The 20,212-nt window shown below is 27.4% G+C and overlaps 1 protein-coding gene and 1 pseudogene across 2 annotated transcripts; both read left to right on the top strand.

Moving 5' to 3' along the window:
* Nucleotides 1-193: 193 nt before the first annotated feature.
* Nucleotides 194-6,045, top strand: LOC150030744 (putative linoleate 9S-lipoxygenase 4; annotated as a pseudogene). The gene is made up of 7 exons (XR_016526571.1): nt 194-311; nt 731-1,025; nt 1,116-1,341; nt 2,400-2,440; nt 3,723-4,031; nt 4,141-4,403; nt 5,092-6,045. The product of XR_016526571.1 is annotated as a putative linoleate 9S-lipoxygenase 4 (transcript).
* Nucleotides 6,046-12,348: 6,303 nt separating this feature from the next.
* Nucleotides 12,349-18,406, top strand: LOC150030745 (linoleate 9S-lipoxygenase 6-like). The gene is made up of 9 exons (XM_090309411.1): nt 12,349-12,697; nt 13,114-13,403; nt 13,493-13,718; nt 14,757-15,098; nt 15,714-15,799; nt 15,892-15,999; nt 16,088-16,392; nt 16,503-16,766; nt 17,453-18,406. Exons 1-9 carry the CDS (start codon nt 12,442-12,444, stop codon nt 18,204-18,206), a joined length of 2,631 nt encoding a protein of 876 aa, XP_090165537.1. The 5' UTR covers nt 12,349-12,441; the 3' UTR covers nt 18,207-18,406.
* The last annotated feature ends 1,806 nt before the right edge of the window (nt 18,407-20,212 follow it).

The following is a 20,212-nucleotide window of genomic DNA, read 5'->3' on the forward strand; positions in this document are numbered from 1 at the left end:
GAAGGAAAGAGTGGGATTCAAAGATTGTTAGAAAAAAAAAAAAAAAAAAAAGTGAAAATGTTTTCTATTGGAAAGAATATCATAGAGGGAGCCTTGAATACTACTGAGATCTTGCTGGCTCTGTTATCAATGCTGGAAGTAACATTGCAGATCAAATTTCTAATCTTGGAGGAAAGAAAATCAAAGAAAAGTCATGCTTATGAGAAGCAATGTTTTGGATTTCACTGATTTCATTCCTTCTCTTCTTGATAATTTCACTGAACTCTTGGGCGGTGGTGTTTCTCTTCAACTCATTAGTGCCACTCAAGCTTGTAACATCTCTTTCCCTTCAACTCTCTATATATTTATTTTGTACTGTTCAAATTACAACTTTAGTCTCGTTATTATTATTATTTTTTTTATTACTTGTTATGTCCAAAAATTTTTAAACTGATATTTAATATGTCCATGAACTTTGTAGCTCCTTCATCAACTGTTAAAAATATCATGTTCACAATCCAAATTGAAGTTTTAAGTCTACTATACGTACTTTAAAATTAATGATTATTCCTCTTATTGTCAAATTGGTTTTGAGATGTAATCCTACAATGTTATTAGGACCTCACAATTGATGCTCCATATTTGTTCACTCATTCAAACCTGAAAGCTCAAAGATCAGTTACGTTTAATCTCCATCAAGTTCATATAAATTTTGTTTGATTGATTAAATTGGTAAATTAATTTTTCACAGCACTTGACTCACGAGGGAAAGTTGGGAAGAAAGCATTATTTTTGGAGAGGTGATAACTTCAATCCCACCATTTATTTTGCTGGAGAATCTGTGTTCAAGTCAACTTACATGGGAAATAATTTTGGATTTCCAGGAGCTTTCCTTCATCCAAAATGGACATACAAGTGAATTTTTTCTCAAATCTCTAAACACTTGAGGATGTTCCTGGCTTTGGAAATGTTCATTTTGATGAATTCATGGGTTTAAAACCCACTCTGGAAGATACAAGAAAGATCGTATTTTCTTTGTTAATAAGGTAAAAAAAATTTCCTTTTCTTCTAGCTTGCTCTAATCTCAAGGAATAATTTGTTTATTTCTAATGTAATTATTTGATTTCTATACATAGACATATCTTCCAAGTGAGACACCAAATCCTCTTCGTAAGTATAGAGAGGAAGAATTGTTGACCCTTAGAGGAGATGGAACTGGAGAGCGCAAAGAAATGGGATAGAATTTTGACTATGATGTCTATAATGACCTTTCCGAACCTGGTGATGGGCGTCCTATTCTTGGAGGGAGCCAATTCCCTTACCCTCGTCGTGGAAGAACTGGACGACCACGAGAAAGAAAAGGTAAGATTATTACGACCCCATTTAATAACCATCTAATAATTTATGAAACCGTGCATTTATATTTTTTAACAGAAATTTTTTTAGAAAAAAAAAAATTTCAAAACATGAGTTGGTTTTACACACTCTTGAAAACGGTGTTTTTAAGCTTGAATTTAAAAAAAAAAAAAAAAATCACATATAGAAAAAATGTCAAACTATTAAGAGAAATAGGAAAAACCAAAACAAAAACTGATAGACTTCTATCAACGTCATCATATAATCTCAGTGCTAGACTTCTATCAGTTCAACCACTCAAAACACTATAAACTTCTAATTTGTTTCTATCAATTTTTATTAAATAAGATTCATTTTACTATTTTATATAAATATTTTTTCTCATTTTCTATTTTTTGAAAATCATCAAAGATAAGCCTTGAGAAATATATACCTTTTATATATATACTATATATATATATATATAATATATAATTATTATTATATTGTGCCTGAGTTATAAACATGAAGTACACAAAGGCTAAAATTTCTTGTTTTGTGTTTGAAGTTTGATTTTCAATAATGAAATAAATTACTTTCAAACTTTTGTGTTTAATTCCTTTCCATTAATGAATCCACTAGACGCAACATTGAAATTTTAAAGGTTTATTAAACAATACAAAAAGATACAAATTAGATTTAATTAGATATTTTTAAATATTTTAGAGACCAAATAAACACAAACTTTTAACCAATAATAAATCTTAACTATACAAATATCATATATATACTCTAATATTGTGTTTATTTTACAAATAATTTTCCTCAAATATATTTTAAAAAATAAAAATAAAAATATCTCAAATACTTCTACAATCTAAAATTTTAAATCATACCCATTTTAACATATTCAATATAGATGGTGACAAGATTTGTACCAAGCTAAGTGGAACATTACAATTTATAATTAATCATCCTCTTGGTCTATATTATAATAATATTGTTGAATCCAAAGTTCAATTCGTCTATTATCTAAACCTTAATGTTATAATAATTTTTCCAATGCCATTAAATTTTTTTTTCAGATTCCAACTACGAGAGTAGATTATCATTGATATCGGGATTAAACATTTAAATGTACCAAGAAGATGAAAATTTTGGCACTAGAAGTTATCAGACTTTCTTGGAATTTGCTTTGAAATCACTTGTTTCAACGGTCCAACCAGCGCTTGTAAACTTGATAGATTTTACTCCAACAGAGTTTGATAAATCCACATGTTCATCATAATCTTTATGAAGGAGGATCTTCCTGTCCCATTAGAGTCTTTAGGAACCTCACAAGGGTTTTCACTCCACCCAATTTCCAAGAACTTCTAAGGACCGACAATGACCAACGCTTTCTCAAATTTTCACCTCCCAATTGTTAAAGGTATAATATATCGAGAGAAATGTTGTTTTTTTTTTTTTACTATTCGTAATGGATAATCAAGATTTTGAACGCCCCGCATTTTAGATAAAGTTAATGTCTAATCTAAAGACTAATTTGAATTGATTATGTTATTAACATGTACTTAAGATGCCGTTTGAGTAATTTAGAATTCAAGAAACTAAGGGTGTGGTGCAACTGGTTAGTTCATAAATCTTATAACTTTGATTGGGTTATATCTTAGGTCAAAAGTTCAAGTCATTCTTCCTAAATTGTTCTTTTTTTTTTTTTAAATTTTCATAAATAACGATTTGTTAAGAGGATTCAATTAAAATTTCTAGGTAAGAAATGGCAACTTACAAACAAAGATCTAATAATATATGGCTTATATATATATATATTTAATTAACTCAGAACTTTATAGACGATAGAAATAGTTAAATATTTCCCTTGTCGTCTCTTCTCTAATTTATATATATTATGTCAAGAGTCCACGAATTCCAATTTGCAAATTTAATATTTTTATCTGAAATTTATATTAATTTGAATTATAATTTAAAGGTTGTATAATTAATCATTATTAATATAATATTTTTTATTAATAATTGTGTATAGAGGACAAGTCTGCATGGAAAACAGATGAAGAATTTTGCAAGAGAAATGTCTAGCTGGAGTTAAACCCTCTAATCATTCGTCGTCTAGAGTAATGATTCAAAAATTTTCTGTTCGTCCATTTTATATAGAAAAATTTTATTTTTATTTTTCAAAAATTATATTTTATTTATTTTATAGGAATTTCCTCCCTTGAGCAAACTTGACCCCAAAATCTATGTGATCAAAATAGCAAGATTACTGAAGAAGACATAAAGTTTTGGGTTGGATGGACTAACAGTTGATGAGGTAAACCTTAAAAAGACCCAAGCTTAGGTTTTTTTTTCCTCAAAAATATATGTTGTGTGTAATTTAATTTTTTAATCTATATATAGGCATTGAATCAGAAAGGCTATACATATTGGATCACCATGATGCTCTAATGCCATATCTCTTAGAAAAATAAATTCAATAAACAAAAACTTATGCCACAAGAACATTGCTATTTTTTAAAAGATGATGGCACTTTGAAGCCATTGGTGATTGAATTGAGGTTTGCCACACCCTCAAGGTGATCAATTTGGTTCAAATAGCAAACAATATTTCCAGCTGAAGGAGGAGTTGAAAACTCAATATGGCAGTTAGCTAAAGCTTATGTGGCTGTGAATGATGCTGGTTACCATCAACTTATCAGCCATTGGTATGGAAATATAATTACTCTTTAAATTAATTTTTGTCCTAAATGTTGAATAATATGCTTTGTGATTTGAAAGATGGATCTAATAACACTTGAAAATTGTTAATTTTAGGTTGAATACTCATGCAGTACAAGAGCCATTTGTGATTGCAACACATAGACAATTGAGTGTCTTCATCCTATTCATAAATTGCTTGTTCCTCATTACAAAGACACTATGTTTATAAATGCATTTGCAAGGCAAGTCCTTGTTAACGCTGATGGGTTACTTGAAGAAACTCATTTTCAATCAAAGTATTCCATGGAGTTATCTTCTCACATTTATAAGGAATGGAATTTCCTTGAGCAAGCACTCCCCGCTAATCTCATTAAGAGGTAAATCACCAATCATATTGGCATGGTTTATTTATTTACTTCTGCAATTGTTTAGTGGGCTATTTTCAAATATAGTTAAATTTTTCAAAATATTTATAAATATAGCAAAGTGTTACTGTCTATCAATGATAGCACCGATAGATTATTATCACCTATCACTGATAGACACTAATAGATACTGCTAGAGATGTCTATTAATGATAGTCCACTATCATCTATCACTGATAGACATTGATAGATGTCTATGATTGATAGATTATGACATTCTTCTATATTTTAAAATATTTTAAGCATTTTTCGATTTAAAAAATTTTCATTTTTCGATTATGTCCTGATCCCACTTTCCTTTAGTATCTTGTTAAAAAACCCAACTCCCTTTTAGGATGTTAAAATTCTACGTTTACCATTATTGTTCGTGTGCTATATATATTTTTGTAACAAATTGATTGATTCAAAATCGATATTCATGACCACTCAAAATCAAGAATTTAAATATTAAATGTCGACATCAATATTAGGTTGATTTTCTAACAAAAGGGGTTGGTTAATTGTAGTACTTAACAAACTACCTAGAGACTATTTATCAAACTACAAATTTAGGGATTTCATTATAATCAACCCCATAATTCAAAAGTGGTTTGTGCAAGTTTCCCTTCTAATTTATAAAACAATCCTTCGATTTATGTAGAGGTGTAGCTGTTGAGGATGCAAGTTCTCCACATGGACTTAAGTTACTCATAGAGGATTACCCATTTGCTATTGATGGACTTGAGATTTGGTCAACAATCAAAACATGGGTTACAAATTATTGCTCTCTATACTACAAAGATGATAAAGCAATCCAAAATGACGTTGAACTCCAGTCCTGGTGGAAGGAGCTTAGAGAAAAAGGTCATGCTGATAAGAAAAATGAAACATGGTGGCCAAAGTTGCAAACTTTCAATGAACTAATTGAAACATGTACTATCATCATATGGATTTCTTCAGCTCTTCATGCCGCAGTTAACTTTGGACAATATCCTTATGGAGGCTTTATTCCAAATAGACCAACTATCAGTCGTAGGTTTATACCCGAAGCAGGCAGTGCTGAGTACAAAGAACTCGAATCAAATCCTGAGAAGGTTTTCTTGAGAACAATCAATTCACAATTTCAAACACTTCTTGGTGTTTCACTAATTGAAATCTTGTCAAGGCATGCTTCTGATGAGGTTTATCTTGGACAAAGAGCCAGCATTGAATGGACTTCAGACAAAGCTGCATTGGAAGTATTTGAGAATTTTGGAAAACACGTGTTTGAAGTCGAAAATAGAATTATTGAAAGAAATAAAGATGTCAATCTCAAAAATAGAACTGGACCTGTTAATGTGCCATATACTTTGCTTCTTCCATCAAGTACTGAAGGCCTCACTGGTAGAGGAATTCCAAACAGCATCTCTATTTGAAGGGGCTCTCTTTTGAGCATATGATGGAGTTCTAAAAATATCATTACCTTCTTTTCTATTGTCACTCTCTTATGTTTAATGTTTTAAGGAAAAAAAAGCTACTTCTTTAGCTACTCATGAAATTAATCCACAAAAGAATATGCTCAAGTAGCTTTGTATTTTATTTATGAATGAATAAAAAGTGATGTTTTTATACTTCACCTTCCTTGCCCTTTATTTGTTGAATGGGTGATTCATAATAAGCATATTTTTTTTAATTAAATGCGATATCTACTAATATAAAATATGTACTTTGACTAATAGGGTTAGAAATTTTAACCTTCTCTACCCCACATATTGTCAAACGCAAGAGCTAAAAAAGACAATTTATCTAAAATATTATTATCCATACATTTTTAAAGTAATTAATAGTACAAATAATTACAACTAATTTTTAAATTGAATAATGCAAATTATACGGTTCAGGACACCTTTTCATGGTTGAACATATCTATTAATCTAATGTAAAGATTGAAATTTTTGTGGATATATATGATTGGAACTTGATCATGAGGTGGAAATGAGCTTTAGAAGCTTAATTTTCAAAAACTAAAATTTAAAAGTCAAACCGTGATCAAAGGAGGCCTATTACTTAATGTAACCCACTTAAATCTAATTTTACTCAAATTATGGCCCTGTTTTGTAACCATTTCGTTTTGTGTTTTTGTTTTTTAAAAATTAAGTCTACTTCCATTCCATTTATTACCATGATTTGCATAATTTTTTAAGTAAAATAGTTGAATTCTTAGACAAATTTAAAAAACAAAAATAATTATTTAAAAACTACTTTTTTAGTTTCCAAAATTTGATCTGGTTTTTTTAAATCATCAGTATGAAGTAGAATTTGGAGGTGGAAGTAGTGTCTATAGACATGATTTTAAAAAACAAAAATAAAAAGTAAAATGATTACCAAATCCATCTATATGTTATCATTCAAGCCTTAATTTTTTTTTTTTTTTTAATGATAATTATGAATGTGATTCACATTGCTCTAAAGGTCTTCAACATCTTATCCATGATTACAGCCTACACGTAATTAAAGTATAAAAATATCCATTCACAATGGTCCCCCATCCCCAACATTATTAAATTAAATATAATGAATTTAAAACGAGTACATATAATTAAAAAAATTATTAAAATAACTCCATTTGCCTTATCCCTTTTATTTAAATATTGTAACCTTAATAAAACTATTATTTTTTTAAAATGATCATTGGCACGTTATGAATAAATGAATAACAAAAATATTCGAGTATATTTGGCCATGTGGTCAACAGCCATATATGTCAACAACCTATCAATAATGGAACCTATTTAATATTCTTAATTATCTTTATTCATGATCCAAATTTATCATTGATTGATTACATGCTTGTTTGTCAATAAATTTAATATTGATATATCATATATCGTATCAATATAATAATATGACATACAAGGATGATATAATTTTACTTCAATTAAATTTGGGTAATTTCTTGCAAGTTCATCTTTTTAGGTTTATTATCGATATTTGTTGTCAATAAAGTAGAAAATACTATAACAGTAATGTTACTTTTATTTATTTTTTTTCTATTTTTCGTTATTTACTTTTAGATGTAGATCTATTATTGATATATGCCTTATTAATAGCGGAAAATAATATATGGATGACATTTAACTTTTATTTTTAATGTGTTATAGTTAACATGTTTATTTGATCTAAATTCTTTTGTTGATATATCATACCAATAAAATTAAAAATAGCATCAATGATATATGTCCTTTTTATTTAGTGGTTGTTTGTATGTTCATTAAGTGATAGACATCTATCAATGATAATGTATAAGTGCTCAATTAGTTTTAGGCATAAAAAAATGACTTGTTAGTGATAGTCTATTAAAACTGTCTATCACTAATTAACGGTATAAATAATATATTAGTGATAGACTCAAAAATTTTAAACACTATTATATATTTATAAATTATTTATTTACGTGATATTTGTAAGTATGACCATCAATTTTACATCTATTATAATTGTCCAAACTTTAAGTTATTTAGTTGTATCATTAATATTATTAATTCAGCTGTACATGTTTTTATAAAATAAAAAATTCAGGACACATAAGCATACATATAATAATAATAATAATATAGTGTATTATATTAATGTTGTGAGGACTTTAATTAATAATAAGATCACATGAAGATATTTCTTTCGACATCGCCAGAATCTTGAATGGATTGCTTACAGATAATGGTATAAAAAAATAATTAATTTTTTATTTAAATGATTTTTTTTACGATAATTAGCACTTTTATCTATTTAATTAGGTTCAAATTAGAAAAAACGATTACATTTTATTTAAAAAATACTCTAACCTTCAAAAGTTCTTGAAAAGTTTCATTAATTTTCTTAGATCTGACAGAGAAGGTTTAAAATCACCCTTAACATTAGTATATAGACGAAACCTATTAGATCCTCGTTCTCCAATTTTTAAGGATCTATTCACAAATTTTACGATGGAATTTCAGAAAACCATTTAATATATAATTATCCAAAGAACTTTAAAATCTATATAACAAATATTTTAATTTTCTAATATACTCCATACAAGTGGAATTTTTACAGAGGAGAAATGAACAATAAAACGGTTTAATTAATTAAATCAATAATCATTATTATAATTTTAATCAATTATTAAAATATAAATATATTATCAAACTTAATAAATTTCAATCAACTATGTAAACTTAACTATTTAATATAAAATTTTATCATTAATTACTCATATTCTACTTAAATGATATTAATTTTAGGAATTGAATTAAACTATTTAAATAATGCTTAATATAAAATTCATTGTTTTTTATTTTTAGTGATTAAATTATTAATTAATATAAGAATATATTTAATTAAACTAAATTTAATTTCTGACCACGTTAATTGTTATCTTGCACTTCTTTAAATAATTAATAGTTTTGGTTTAATTTCTATATACAAAATTGGTAAGTAAAACACATATATTAAACTTCTAAACATTAATTATTTTGGATATCCAAATACATATATTAATTATCCCTAACATTTAAAACCGCAATATTTAAAGTCGAATATAGATATCATAAAGAGTTGAAAATGCAACATTAAGTATTTGATGTATCAGCATTTTATCAACATTCATTCAAATTTTATTTAAATTATAACATATATATGTATCAATAGTATATTGATAGTCATTTAAGGACCTGTTTGGAATGATTTAAGAAAATAATGTTCTACAGTAATTCATTTTCATTTAAACATTTTTGATAAAGCTTTTTAAAATAAAAACACACATACATTTGGTAACTATTTTTTCAAAAACGTCTTTTCATAAAAGTTTGTTTTGTTTATTATGTACTAAAATATTTTTATTAATTTTAAATTATTATAGAAGAATTCTTCGATAGCCGTGGTAGTCGGAGTTATTTGTCGAGCACCAAAGATGGTGGACGAAGTTAGTTGAAGACAGTCACCAAAGGTGGTAGCTGGCGTGATTGTTGGAGATGGTGATCAAAGATTCTTATACAAATTATGGTATTTAGTCCCATTAAACATTGAAATTTCATCTTTTCTAAAAGTTGGTTTCAAATGTCTATCCCAAACAAATTTATTTTATAAACTCACTTTTTCAAAATCCATTTTAGATTGTTTTCAAATACATGATTTTTTTTTTTTTATTTTCAAAACAACTTACTTTTAATTTAATCACTTGAAAAAGTATTTCAAACACACCCTAGAAATTCATTTCATGTACACACCAATAATTTATCAAAATTAATTCATTCAAAATAGCTAGCATAACAAATTGAACCATTTTAAGCTAATTATAATGTACTAGAAAAATAGTATTTTATAACAAATGAATAAGGATTCAAATCAAGTCAAACGAATAATTGACTGATAAATATGGTTTATAAATGATAAGTTTGGTATATCCATTGTCTAACTTATATACTTTGTCTTTGGTATATTAGTCAACTGATATACTAAATATAAAGTATATCAGATTACTAATATACCAAATATACTACTGACATACATGTTGATACACCAATAAAGGTAAATTTGGAATAATAAAAATGGAAACCAGTTTTTACATTTTGAAAAAAAGAAATTTTCAAAAATAAAAAAAGTAAGGAAAGCTATTTACACAAAATAGTAAAATTTAATCTTATTTGATAAAGGCTGATGAAAGTCTATTAGTGACTATCAGTAATAAAAACTGGTAGAAGTCCATCATTGATACTATCAATAATAGAAATTGATACAAGTACTTCTATCATCTATGAGTGATAGAAACTGATAGAAGTCCATCATTGATAGAGACCGATAGAAGTCTACTAGTGTCTATCAGTGATAGGAACCGAAAGAAGTCTATCAGTGATAGGAACCGAGAGAAGTCTATCATTAATACTATAGTGATAGAAACTAATACAAGTCTATCATTGATAGACGTTGATAGAAGTTTATAAGTGTATCAAATATTTTTTTCACTATTTTTGTAAATAATTTGACATTTTTTTTTACATGTGAAAATTTTCTTTTGCAAACTTTGAAATTTCATTGCTGAATTTGTAAAAATGCAAGCCTTCCTAGTTGAACAAAGAAAATACCTTGTGAAAGAACCTTTTCTTTTTTTTCTTTTTTTTTTTACTTTTCCATTTTGGAGACTAGCACAATGAAAAGCATTTTAAATATGCATCTAGATCAATTGGTTTTCTTCATTTACTTTCACCATGCATAGATTCAATTAGAAAAGACTGGTAAAATTTTCTTCACAAAGGTTTCCGTCATAAATATTTCAAATATATTTCAATAATATATATAAACGTTTGTGTTTGTAATTTCAATCTCACGTTTCTTTTTATTTTTCATACCTGCTCGATGTTTATATGGAAATTTTAGCTTAAATTAAAAGTTTAGATCCAATTTGGCAGATAGTCTAAAAACATAGTTAAATGCATCCAAATAATTTTCTAGTTAAATTTCATGTATTTTTTATATATGTGTCTGGTAACGAATTTAGAAATTAAATTCAAATATAAATAATCGTACAAAATGTGTCAGATAATATATTTATGAATCATAAACTAATTTCTAACAAATTTTTTTTACATTAAAAATTTTGTATTATTATTATTTTATATTATATAATACATATTTTAGTTCAATGAGAAAAAATTAATACCTATTTTAGTTAAACAAAAAATATGTAATACATATTTTAATTTAACAATGATAATTAAGTTTATAATATGAAATACTATATTTATTAATTTTTTATTTTTTTTAAATATAATTCTACAATTTAAAATTTCTAATTCAAAATCTGAAATACATTAGAATTATATTGTTTTTCGAATTTGTACTATTTAGATCATATAATCTAGAAATAGTTTTTGAAAGCAGAATCAAGATTGCTTAAGAACATAAAACATAATTTAAATTGTCTATCAAATAAGCTCTTCGTTTCCTAAAATGCTGTGAAGTTTGTATCTTTTTTATTTCATAAACTTTCAATTGTGTCTAATAGGTCTATAAACGTTAAATATGTAGCCCTATTGAACACAAAATTCATAGTTTATTTAGTTTATGTTTGATAATTTTTTTTTTTAATATTCAAAATTGTAAATGTATGTTTTCTCACAATTCTTAATCGTGATTTCTATTTTTGTTTTCATGTAAACATAGGAATTCTCAACCAATTTGCAAGAAAAAAAACATTTAATTAAAATCTACCTTTTATAATTTTCAAAATTTTGTTTGAATTTTAAAAGCAAACATATACAGAATATTCAAAAATTCAAACATATACAACAATTATTTATGTGACATATAGGGGTCACACGTGTGTTTTTCTACCTAGAAAATAGACTTATAATTTAACCATATTTTAAAAATGTTCAACTCCTCTGGTTAAAGAACCCACATTTGAAGGACGAAGAAATCGAACCTCACATAACCTTTACAAATTAGATGAATTACCTACTCTTTTTCTTATCAGTTGACTTTGAGATGAAATATCATGTTTCAATAGAGATACTATCTTAAAGATAATATTGAGGATCTCATATAAGAAAAGAGATAGAGATGCATAATTTTTTATACGAAAATAAAAAGTTATTTTTGAGATGAAATATTTAATACATTTATTTATCTTACTATAAAGTTGATAAATAAATGTATTAAATATTTCATCTCAAAAATAACTTTATTATTTTAATAGCCACGTTTACACGAGGTGAGAAAATGAGATATATTCAAATTTCTTCCTGTCCTTTTTCATAATATTATAATAAAAAATTGATGCCCCATGTTTTTCACTCATTTCCCAAGGTTTTAAAATAAAGGTTAGGTGATCTTATGTGAATCATTGAAAGAACCAAAGATCTACATTTTAGGCTATAAATACAAGAGAAAAATTTCATTCCTCCACCCAACAGCTTGTTCTTCAGGCTATTAAAACAAAGAGAAGGAAAGAGTGGGAAAAAAAGATTGTTAGAAAAAAAAAAAAAAAAAAGTGAAAATGTTTTCTATTGGAAAGAATATCATAGAGGGAGCCTTGAATACTACTGGAGATCTTGCTGGCTCTGTTATCAATGCTGGAAGTAACATTGCAGATCAAATTTCTAATCTTGGAGGAAAGAAAATCAAAGGAAAAGTCATTCTTATGAGAAGCAATGTTTTGGATTTCACTGAGTTTCATTCCTCTCTTCTTGATAATTTCACTGAACTCTTGGGCGGTGGTGTTTCTCTTCAACTCATTAGTGCCACTCAAGCTTGTAACATCTCTTTCCCTTCAACTCTCTATATATTTGTACTGTTCAAATTACAACTTTAGTCTCGTTATTATTATTATTTTTTTATTACTTGTTATGTTCCAAAAATTTTTAAACTGATATTTAATATGTCCATGAACTTTGTAGCTCCTTCATCAACTGTTAAAAATATCATGTCACAATCCAAATTGAAGTTTTAAGTCTACTATACGTACTTTAAAATTAATGAGTTATTCCTCTTATTGTCAATTGGTTTTTGAGATGTAATCCTACAAACTTATTAGGACCTCACAATATTGATGCTCCATATTGTTCACTCATTTCAAACCTGAAAGCTCAAAGATCAGTTACAGTTTAATCTCCATCAAGTTCATTAAATTTTGTTTGATGATTAAATTGGTAAAATATAATTTTCACAGCACTTGACTCACGAGGGAAAGTTGGGAAGAAAGCATTTTTGGAGAGGTGGATAACTTCAATCCCACCATTGTTTGCTGGAGAATCTGTGTTTCAAGTCAACTTTACATGGGAAGATAATTTTGGATTTCCAGGAGCTTTCTTCATCCAAAATGGACATACAAGTGAATTTTTTCTCAAATCTCTAACACTTGAGGATGTTCCTGGCTTTGGAAATGTTCATTTTGATTGTAATTCATGGGTTTACCCCTCTGGAAGATACAAGAAAGATCGTATTTTCTTTGTTAATAAGGTAAAAAAATTTTCCTTTTCTTCTAGCTTGCTCTATCTCAAGGAATAATTTGTTTATTTCTAATGTAATTATTTGATTTCTATACATAGACATATCTTCCAAGTGAGACACCAAATCCTCTTCGTAAGTATAGAGAGGAAGAATTGTTGACCCTTAGAGGAGATGGAACTGGAGAGCGCAAAGAATGGGATAGAATTTATGACTATGATGTCTATAATGACCTTTCCGAACCTGGTGATGGGCGTCCTATTCTTGGAGGGAGCCAATTCCCTTACCCTCGTCGTGGAAGAACTGGACGACCACGAGAAAGAAAAGGTAAGATTATTACGACCCCATTTAATAACCATCTAATAATTTATGAAACCGTGCATTTATTTTTTTAACGAAATTTTCTTTTAGAAAAAAAAAATTTTCAAAACATGAGTTGGTTTTACACACTCTTGAAAAACGGTGTTTTTAAGCTTGAATTTAAAAAAAAAAAAAAAATCACATATAGAAAAAATGTCAAACTATTAAGAGAAATAGGAAAAAACAAAACAAAACACTGATAGACTTCTATCAACGTCATCATATAATCTCAGTGCTAGACTTCTATCAGTTCTACCACTCAAAAACACTGATAAACTTCTATTAGTTTCTATCAATTTTTATTAAATAAGATTCAATTTTACTATTTTATATAAATATTTTTTCTCATTTTTCTATTTTTGAAAATCCTCAAATAAAAAAGAAAACACACCTTTTTATATATATATATATATATATATATATATATATAATTATTATTATATTGTGCCTGAGTTATAAACATGAATTACACAAAGGCTAAAATTTCTTGTTTAGTGTTTGAAGTTTGATTTTCAATAATAATAAATTTACTTTCTAACTTTTGTTTTAATTCCTTTCCATTAATGAATCCACTAGACGCAACATTGAAATTTTAAAGGTTTATTAAACAATACAAAAAGATACAAATTAGAGAATTATTAGATATTTTTAAATATTTTAGAGACCAAATAAACACAAACTTTTAACCAATAATAAATCTTAACTATAACAAATATCATATATAATACTCTAATATTGTGTTTATTTTACAAATAATTTTCCTCAAATATATTTTAAAAATATCTCAAATACTTCTACAATCTAAAATTTTAAATCATACCCATTTTAACATATTCAATATAGATGGTGACAAGATTTGTACAAGCTAAGTGGAACATTACAATTTATAATAATCATCCACTTGGTCTATATTATAATAATATTGTTGAATCCAAAGTTCAATTCTTAATTATCTAAACCTTAATGTTATAATAATTTTTCCAATGCCATTAATTTTTTTTTCAGATTCCAACTACGAGAGTAGATTATCATTGATATCGGGATTAAACATTTATGTACCAAGAGATGAAAATTTTGGCCACTTGAAGTTATCAGACTTTCTTGGATTTGCTTTGAAATCACTTGTTTCAACGGTCCAACCAGCGCTTGTAAACTTGGTAGATTTTAGTCCAACAGAGTTTGATAAATTCCAAGATGTTCATAATCTTTATGAAGGAGGACTTCCTGTCCCATTAGATGTCTTTAGGAACCTCACTAAGGGTTTCACTCCACCCATGTTCCAAGAACTTCTAAGGACCGACAATGACCAACGCTTTCTCAAATTTTCACCTCCACAAGTTGTTAAAGGTATAATATATCGAGAGAAATGTTGTTTTTCTTTTTTTACTATTTTATAATTGAAATTATTAGATATATGTGAACGCCCCGCATTTTAGATAAAGTTAATGTCTAATCTAAAGACTAATTTGGAATTGATTATGTTATTAACATGTACTTAAGATGCCGTTTGAGTAATTTAGAATTCAAGAACTAAGGGTGGTGGTGCAACTGGTTAGTGCATAAATCTTATAACTTTGATTGGGTTATATCCTGAGGTCAAAAGTTCAAGTCTTTCTCATCCTAATTGTTCTTTTTTTTAAAAAAATTTTCATAAATAACGATTTGTTAGAGGATTCAATTAAAATTTCTAGGTAAGAAATGGCAACTTACAAAACAAAGATCTAATAATATATGGCTTATATATATATATATTAATTAACTCAGAACTTTATAGACGATAGAAATAGTTAAATATTTCCTTGTCGTCTTCTCTAATTTATATATATTATGTCAAGAGTCCACGAATCAAATTTGCAAATTTAGATATTTTTATCTGAAATTTATATTAATTTGAATTATAATTTAAGGTTGTATAATTAATCATTATTAATATAATATTTTTTATCTAATAATTGTGTATAGAGGACAAGTCTGCATGGAAAACAGATGAAGAATTTGCAAGAGAAATGCTAGCTGGAGTTAACCCTCTAATCATTCGTCGTCTAGAGGTAATGATTTCAAAAATTTTCTGTTCGGTCCATTTTTATATAGAAAAATTTTATTTTATTTTTCAAAAATTATAATTTTATTTATTTTATAGGAATTTCCTCCCTTGAGCAAACTTGACCCCAAAATCTATGGTGATCAAAATAGCAAGATTACTGAAGAAGACATAAAGTTTGGGTTGGATGGACTAACAGTTGATGAGGTAAACCTTAAAAAGACCCAAGCTTAGGTTTTTTTTTTCCTCAAAATTATATTGTTGTGTTTAATTTAATTTTTTAATCTATATATAGGCATTGAATCAGAAGAGGCTATACATATTGGATCACCATGATGCTCTAATGCCATATCTTAGAAAAATAAATTCAACAAAAACAAAAACTTATGCAACAAGAACATTGCTATTTTTGAAAGATGATGGCACTTTGAAGCCATTGGTGATTGAATTGAGTTTGCCACACCCTCAAGGTGATCAATTTGGTGCAAATAGCAAACAATATTTTCCAGCTGAAGGAGGAGTTGAAAACTCAATATGGCAGTTAGCTAAAGCTTATGTGGCTGTGAATGATGCTGGTTACCATCAACTTATCAGCCATTGGTATGGAAATATAATTACTCTTTAAATTATAATTTTGTCCTAAATGTTGAATAATATGCTTTGTGATTTGAAAGATGGATCTAATAACACTTGAAAATTGTTAATTGTAGGTTGAATACTCATGCAGTACAAGAGCCATTTGTGATTGCAACACATAGACAATTGAGTGTGCTTCATCCTATTCATAAATTGCTTGTTCCTCATTACAAAGACACTATGTTTATAAATGCATTTGCAAGGCAAGTCCTTGTTAACGCTGATGGGTTACTTGAAGAAACTCATTTTCAATCAAGGTATTCCATGGAGTTATCTTCTCACATTTATAAGGAATGGAATTTCCTTGAGCAAGCACTCCCCGCTAATCTCATTAAGAGGTAAATCACCAATCATATTGGCATGGTTTATTTATTTACTTCTGCAATTGTTTAGTGGGCTATTTTCAAATATAGTTAAATTTTTCAAAATATTTATAAATATAGCAAAGTGTTACTGTCTATCAATGATAGACACCGATAGATTATTATCACCTATCACTGATAGACACTAATAGATACTGCTAGATGTCTATTAATGATAGTCCACTATCATCTATCACTGATAGACATTGATAGATGTCTATGATTGATAGATTATGACATTCTTCTATATTTTAAAATATTTTAAGCATTTTTCGATTTAAAAAATTTTCATTTTTCGATTATGTCCTGATCCCACTTTCCTTTAGTATCTTGTTAAAAAACCCAACTCCCTTTTAGGATGTTAAAATTCTACGTTTACCATTATTGTTCGTGTGCTATATATATTTTTGTAACAAATTGATTGATTCAAAATCGATATTCATGACCACTCAAAATCAAGAATTTAAATATTAAATGTCGACATCAATATTAGGTTGATTTTCTAACAAAAGGGGTTGGTTAATTGTAGTACTTAACAAACTACCTAGAGACTATTTATCAAACTACAAATTTAGGGATTTCATTATAATCAACCCCATAATTCAAAAGTGGTTTGTGCAAGTTTCCCTTCAAATTATATAACAATCCTTCGATTTATGTAGAGGTGTAGCGGTTGAGGATGCAAGTTCTCCACATGGACTTAAGTTACTCATAGAGGATTACCCATTTGCTGTTGATGGACTTGAGATTTGGTCAACAATCAAAACATGGGTTACAAATTATTGCTCTCTATACTACAAAGATGATAAAGCAATCCAAAATGACGTTGAACTCCAGTCCTGGTGGAAGGAGCTTAGAGAAAAAGGTCATGCTGATAAGAAAAATGAAACATGGTGGCCAAAGTTGCAAACTTTCAATGAACTAATTGAAACATGTACTATCATCATATGGATTTCTTCAGCTCTTCATGCCGCAGTTAACTTTGGACAATATCCTTATGGAGGCTTTATTCCAAATAGACCAACTATCAGTCGTAGGTTTATACCCGAAGCAGGCAGTGCTGAGTACAAAGAACTCGAATCAAATCCTGAGAAGGTTTTCTTGAGAACAATCAATTCACAATTTCAAACACTTCTTGGTGTTTCACTAATTGAAATCTTGTCAAGGCATGCTTCTGATGAGGTTTATCTTGGACAAAGAGCCAGCATTGAATGGACTTCAGACAAAGCTGCATTGGAAGTATTTGAGAATTTTGGAAAACACGTGTTTGAAGTCGAAAATAGAATTATTGAAAGAAATAAAGATGTCAATCTCAAAAATAGAACTGGACCTGTTAATGTGCCATATACTTTGCTTCTTCCATCAAGTACTGAAGGCCTCACTGGTAGAGGAATTCCAAACAGCATCTCTATTTGAAGGGGCTCTCTTTTGAGCATATGATGGAGTTCTAAAAATATCATTACCTTCTTTTCTATTGTCACTCTCTTATGTTTAATGTTTTAAGGAAAAAAAAGCTACTTCTTTAGCTACTCATGAAATTAATCCACAAAAGAATATGCTCAAGTAGCTTTGTATTTTATTTATGAATGAATAAAAAGTGATGTTTTTATACTTCACCTTCCTTGCCCTTTATTTGTTGAATGGGTGATTCATAATAAGCATATTTTTTTTAATTAAATGCGATATCTACTAATATAAAATATGTACTTTGACTAATAGGGTTAGAAATTTTAATCTTCTCTACCCCACATATTGTCAAACGCAAGAGCTAAAAAAGACAATTTATCTAAAATATTATTATCCATACATTTTTAAAGTAATTAATAGTACAAATAATTACAACTAATTTTTAAATTGAATAATGCAAATTATACGGTTCAGGACACCTTTTCATGGTTGAACATATCTATTAATCTAATGTAAAGATTGAAATTTTTGTGGATATATAATTAAATGGCTAAATTGTGGATATATATGATTGGAACTTGATCATGAGGTGGAAATGAGCTTTAGAAGCTTAATTTTCAAAAACTAAAATTTAAAAGTCAAACCGTGATCAAAGGAGGCCTATTACTTAATGTAACCCACTTAAATCTAATTTTACTCAAATTATGGTCCTGTTTGGTATACCTTTTGTTTTGTGTTTTGGTTTTTTAAAAATTAAGTCTACTTCCATTCCATTTATTACCATGATTGCTAATTTTTTAAGTTAAAATAGTTGAATTCTTAGACAAATTTTAAAAAAACAAAAATAATTAATTTAATAACTACTTTTTTAGTTACCAATATTGCATTCTGGTTTTTATAATATCATCAGTATGGAAGTAGAATTTGGAAGGTGGGAAGTATTGTCTATATATACATGATTTTAAAATAACAAATAAATTAAAAGTAAAATGATTACCAAATCCAACTTATAGGTTATCATTAAAGACTTAATTTGTTTTTTCTTTTTTATGTTAATTATGAATGTGATTCACATTTGATCTAAAGGTCTTCAACATCTTATCCATGATTACAGCCTACACGTAATTAAAGTATAAAAATATCCATTCACAATGGTCCCCCATCCCCAACATTATTAAATTAAATATAATGAATTTAAAACGAGTACATATAATTAAAAAAATTATTAAAATAACTCCATTTGCCTTATCCCTTTTATTTAAATATTGTAACCTTAATAAAACTATTATTTTTTTAAAATGATCATTGGCACGTTATGAATAAATGAATAACAAAAATATTCGAGTATATTTGGCCATGTGGTCAACAGCCATATATGTCAACAACCTATCAATAATGGAACCTATTTAATATTCTTAATTATCTTTATTCATGATCCAAATTTATCATTGATTGATTACATGCTTGTTTGTCAATAAATTTAATATTGATATATCATATATCGTATCAATATAATAATATGACATACAAGGATGATATAATTTTACTTCAATTAAATTTGGGTAATTTCTTGCAAGTTCATCTTTTTAGGTTTATTATCGATATTTGTTGTCAATAAAGTAGAAAATACTATAACAGTAATGTTACTTTTATTTATTTTTTTTCTATTTTTCGTTATTTACTTTTAGATGTAGATCTATTATTGATATATGCCTTATTAATAGCGGAAAATAATATATGGATGACATTTAACTTTTATTTTTAATGTGTTATAGTTAACATGTTTATTTGATCTAAATTCTTTTGTTGATATATCATACCAATAAAATTAAAAATAGCATCAATGATATATGTCCTTTTTATTTAGTGGTTGTTTGTATGTTCATTAAGTGATAGACATCTATCAATGATAATGTATAAGTGCTCAATTAGTTTTAGGCATAAAAAAATGACTTGTTAGTGATAGTCTATTAAAACTGTCTATCACTAATTAACGGTATAAATAATATATTAGT

Source organism: Benincasa hispida, unplaced genomic scaffold (assembly GCF_027475165.1).
Source record: "Benincasa hispida cultivar pf3 unplaced genomic scaffold, pf3_genome.v1.1 HicScf166, whole genome shotgun sequence".
NCBI lineage: Eukaryota > Viridiplantae > Streptophyta > Magnoliopsida > Cucurbitales > Cucurbitaceae > Benincasa > Benincasa hispida.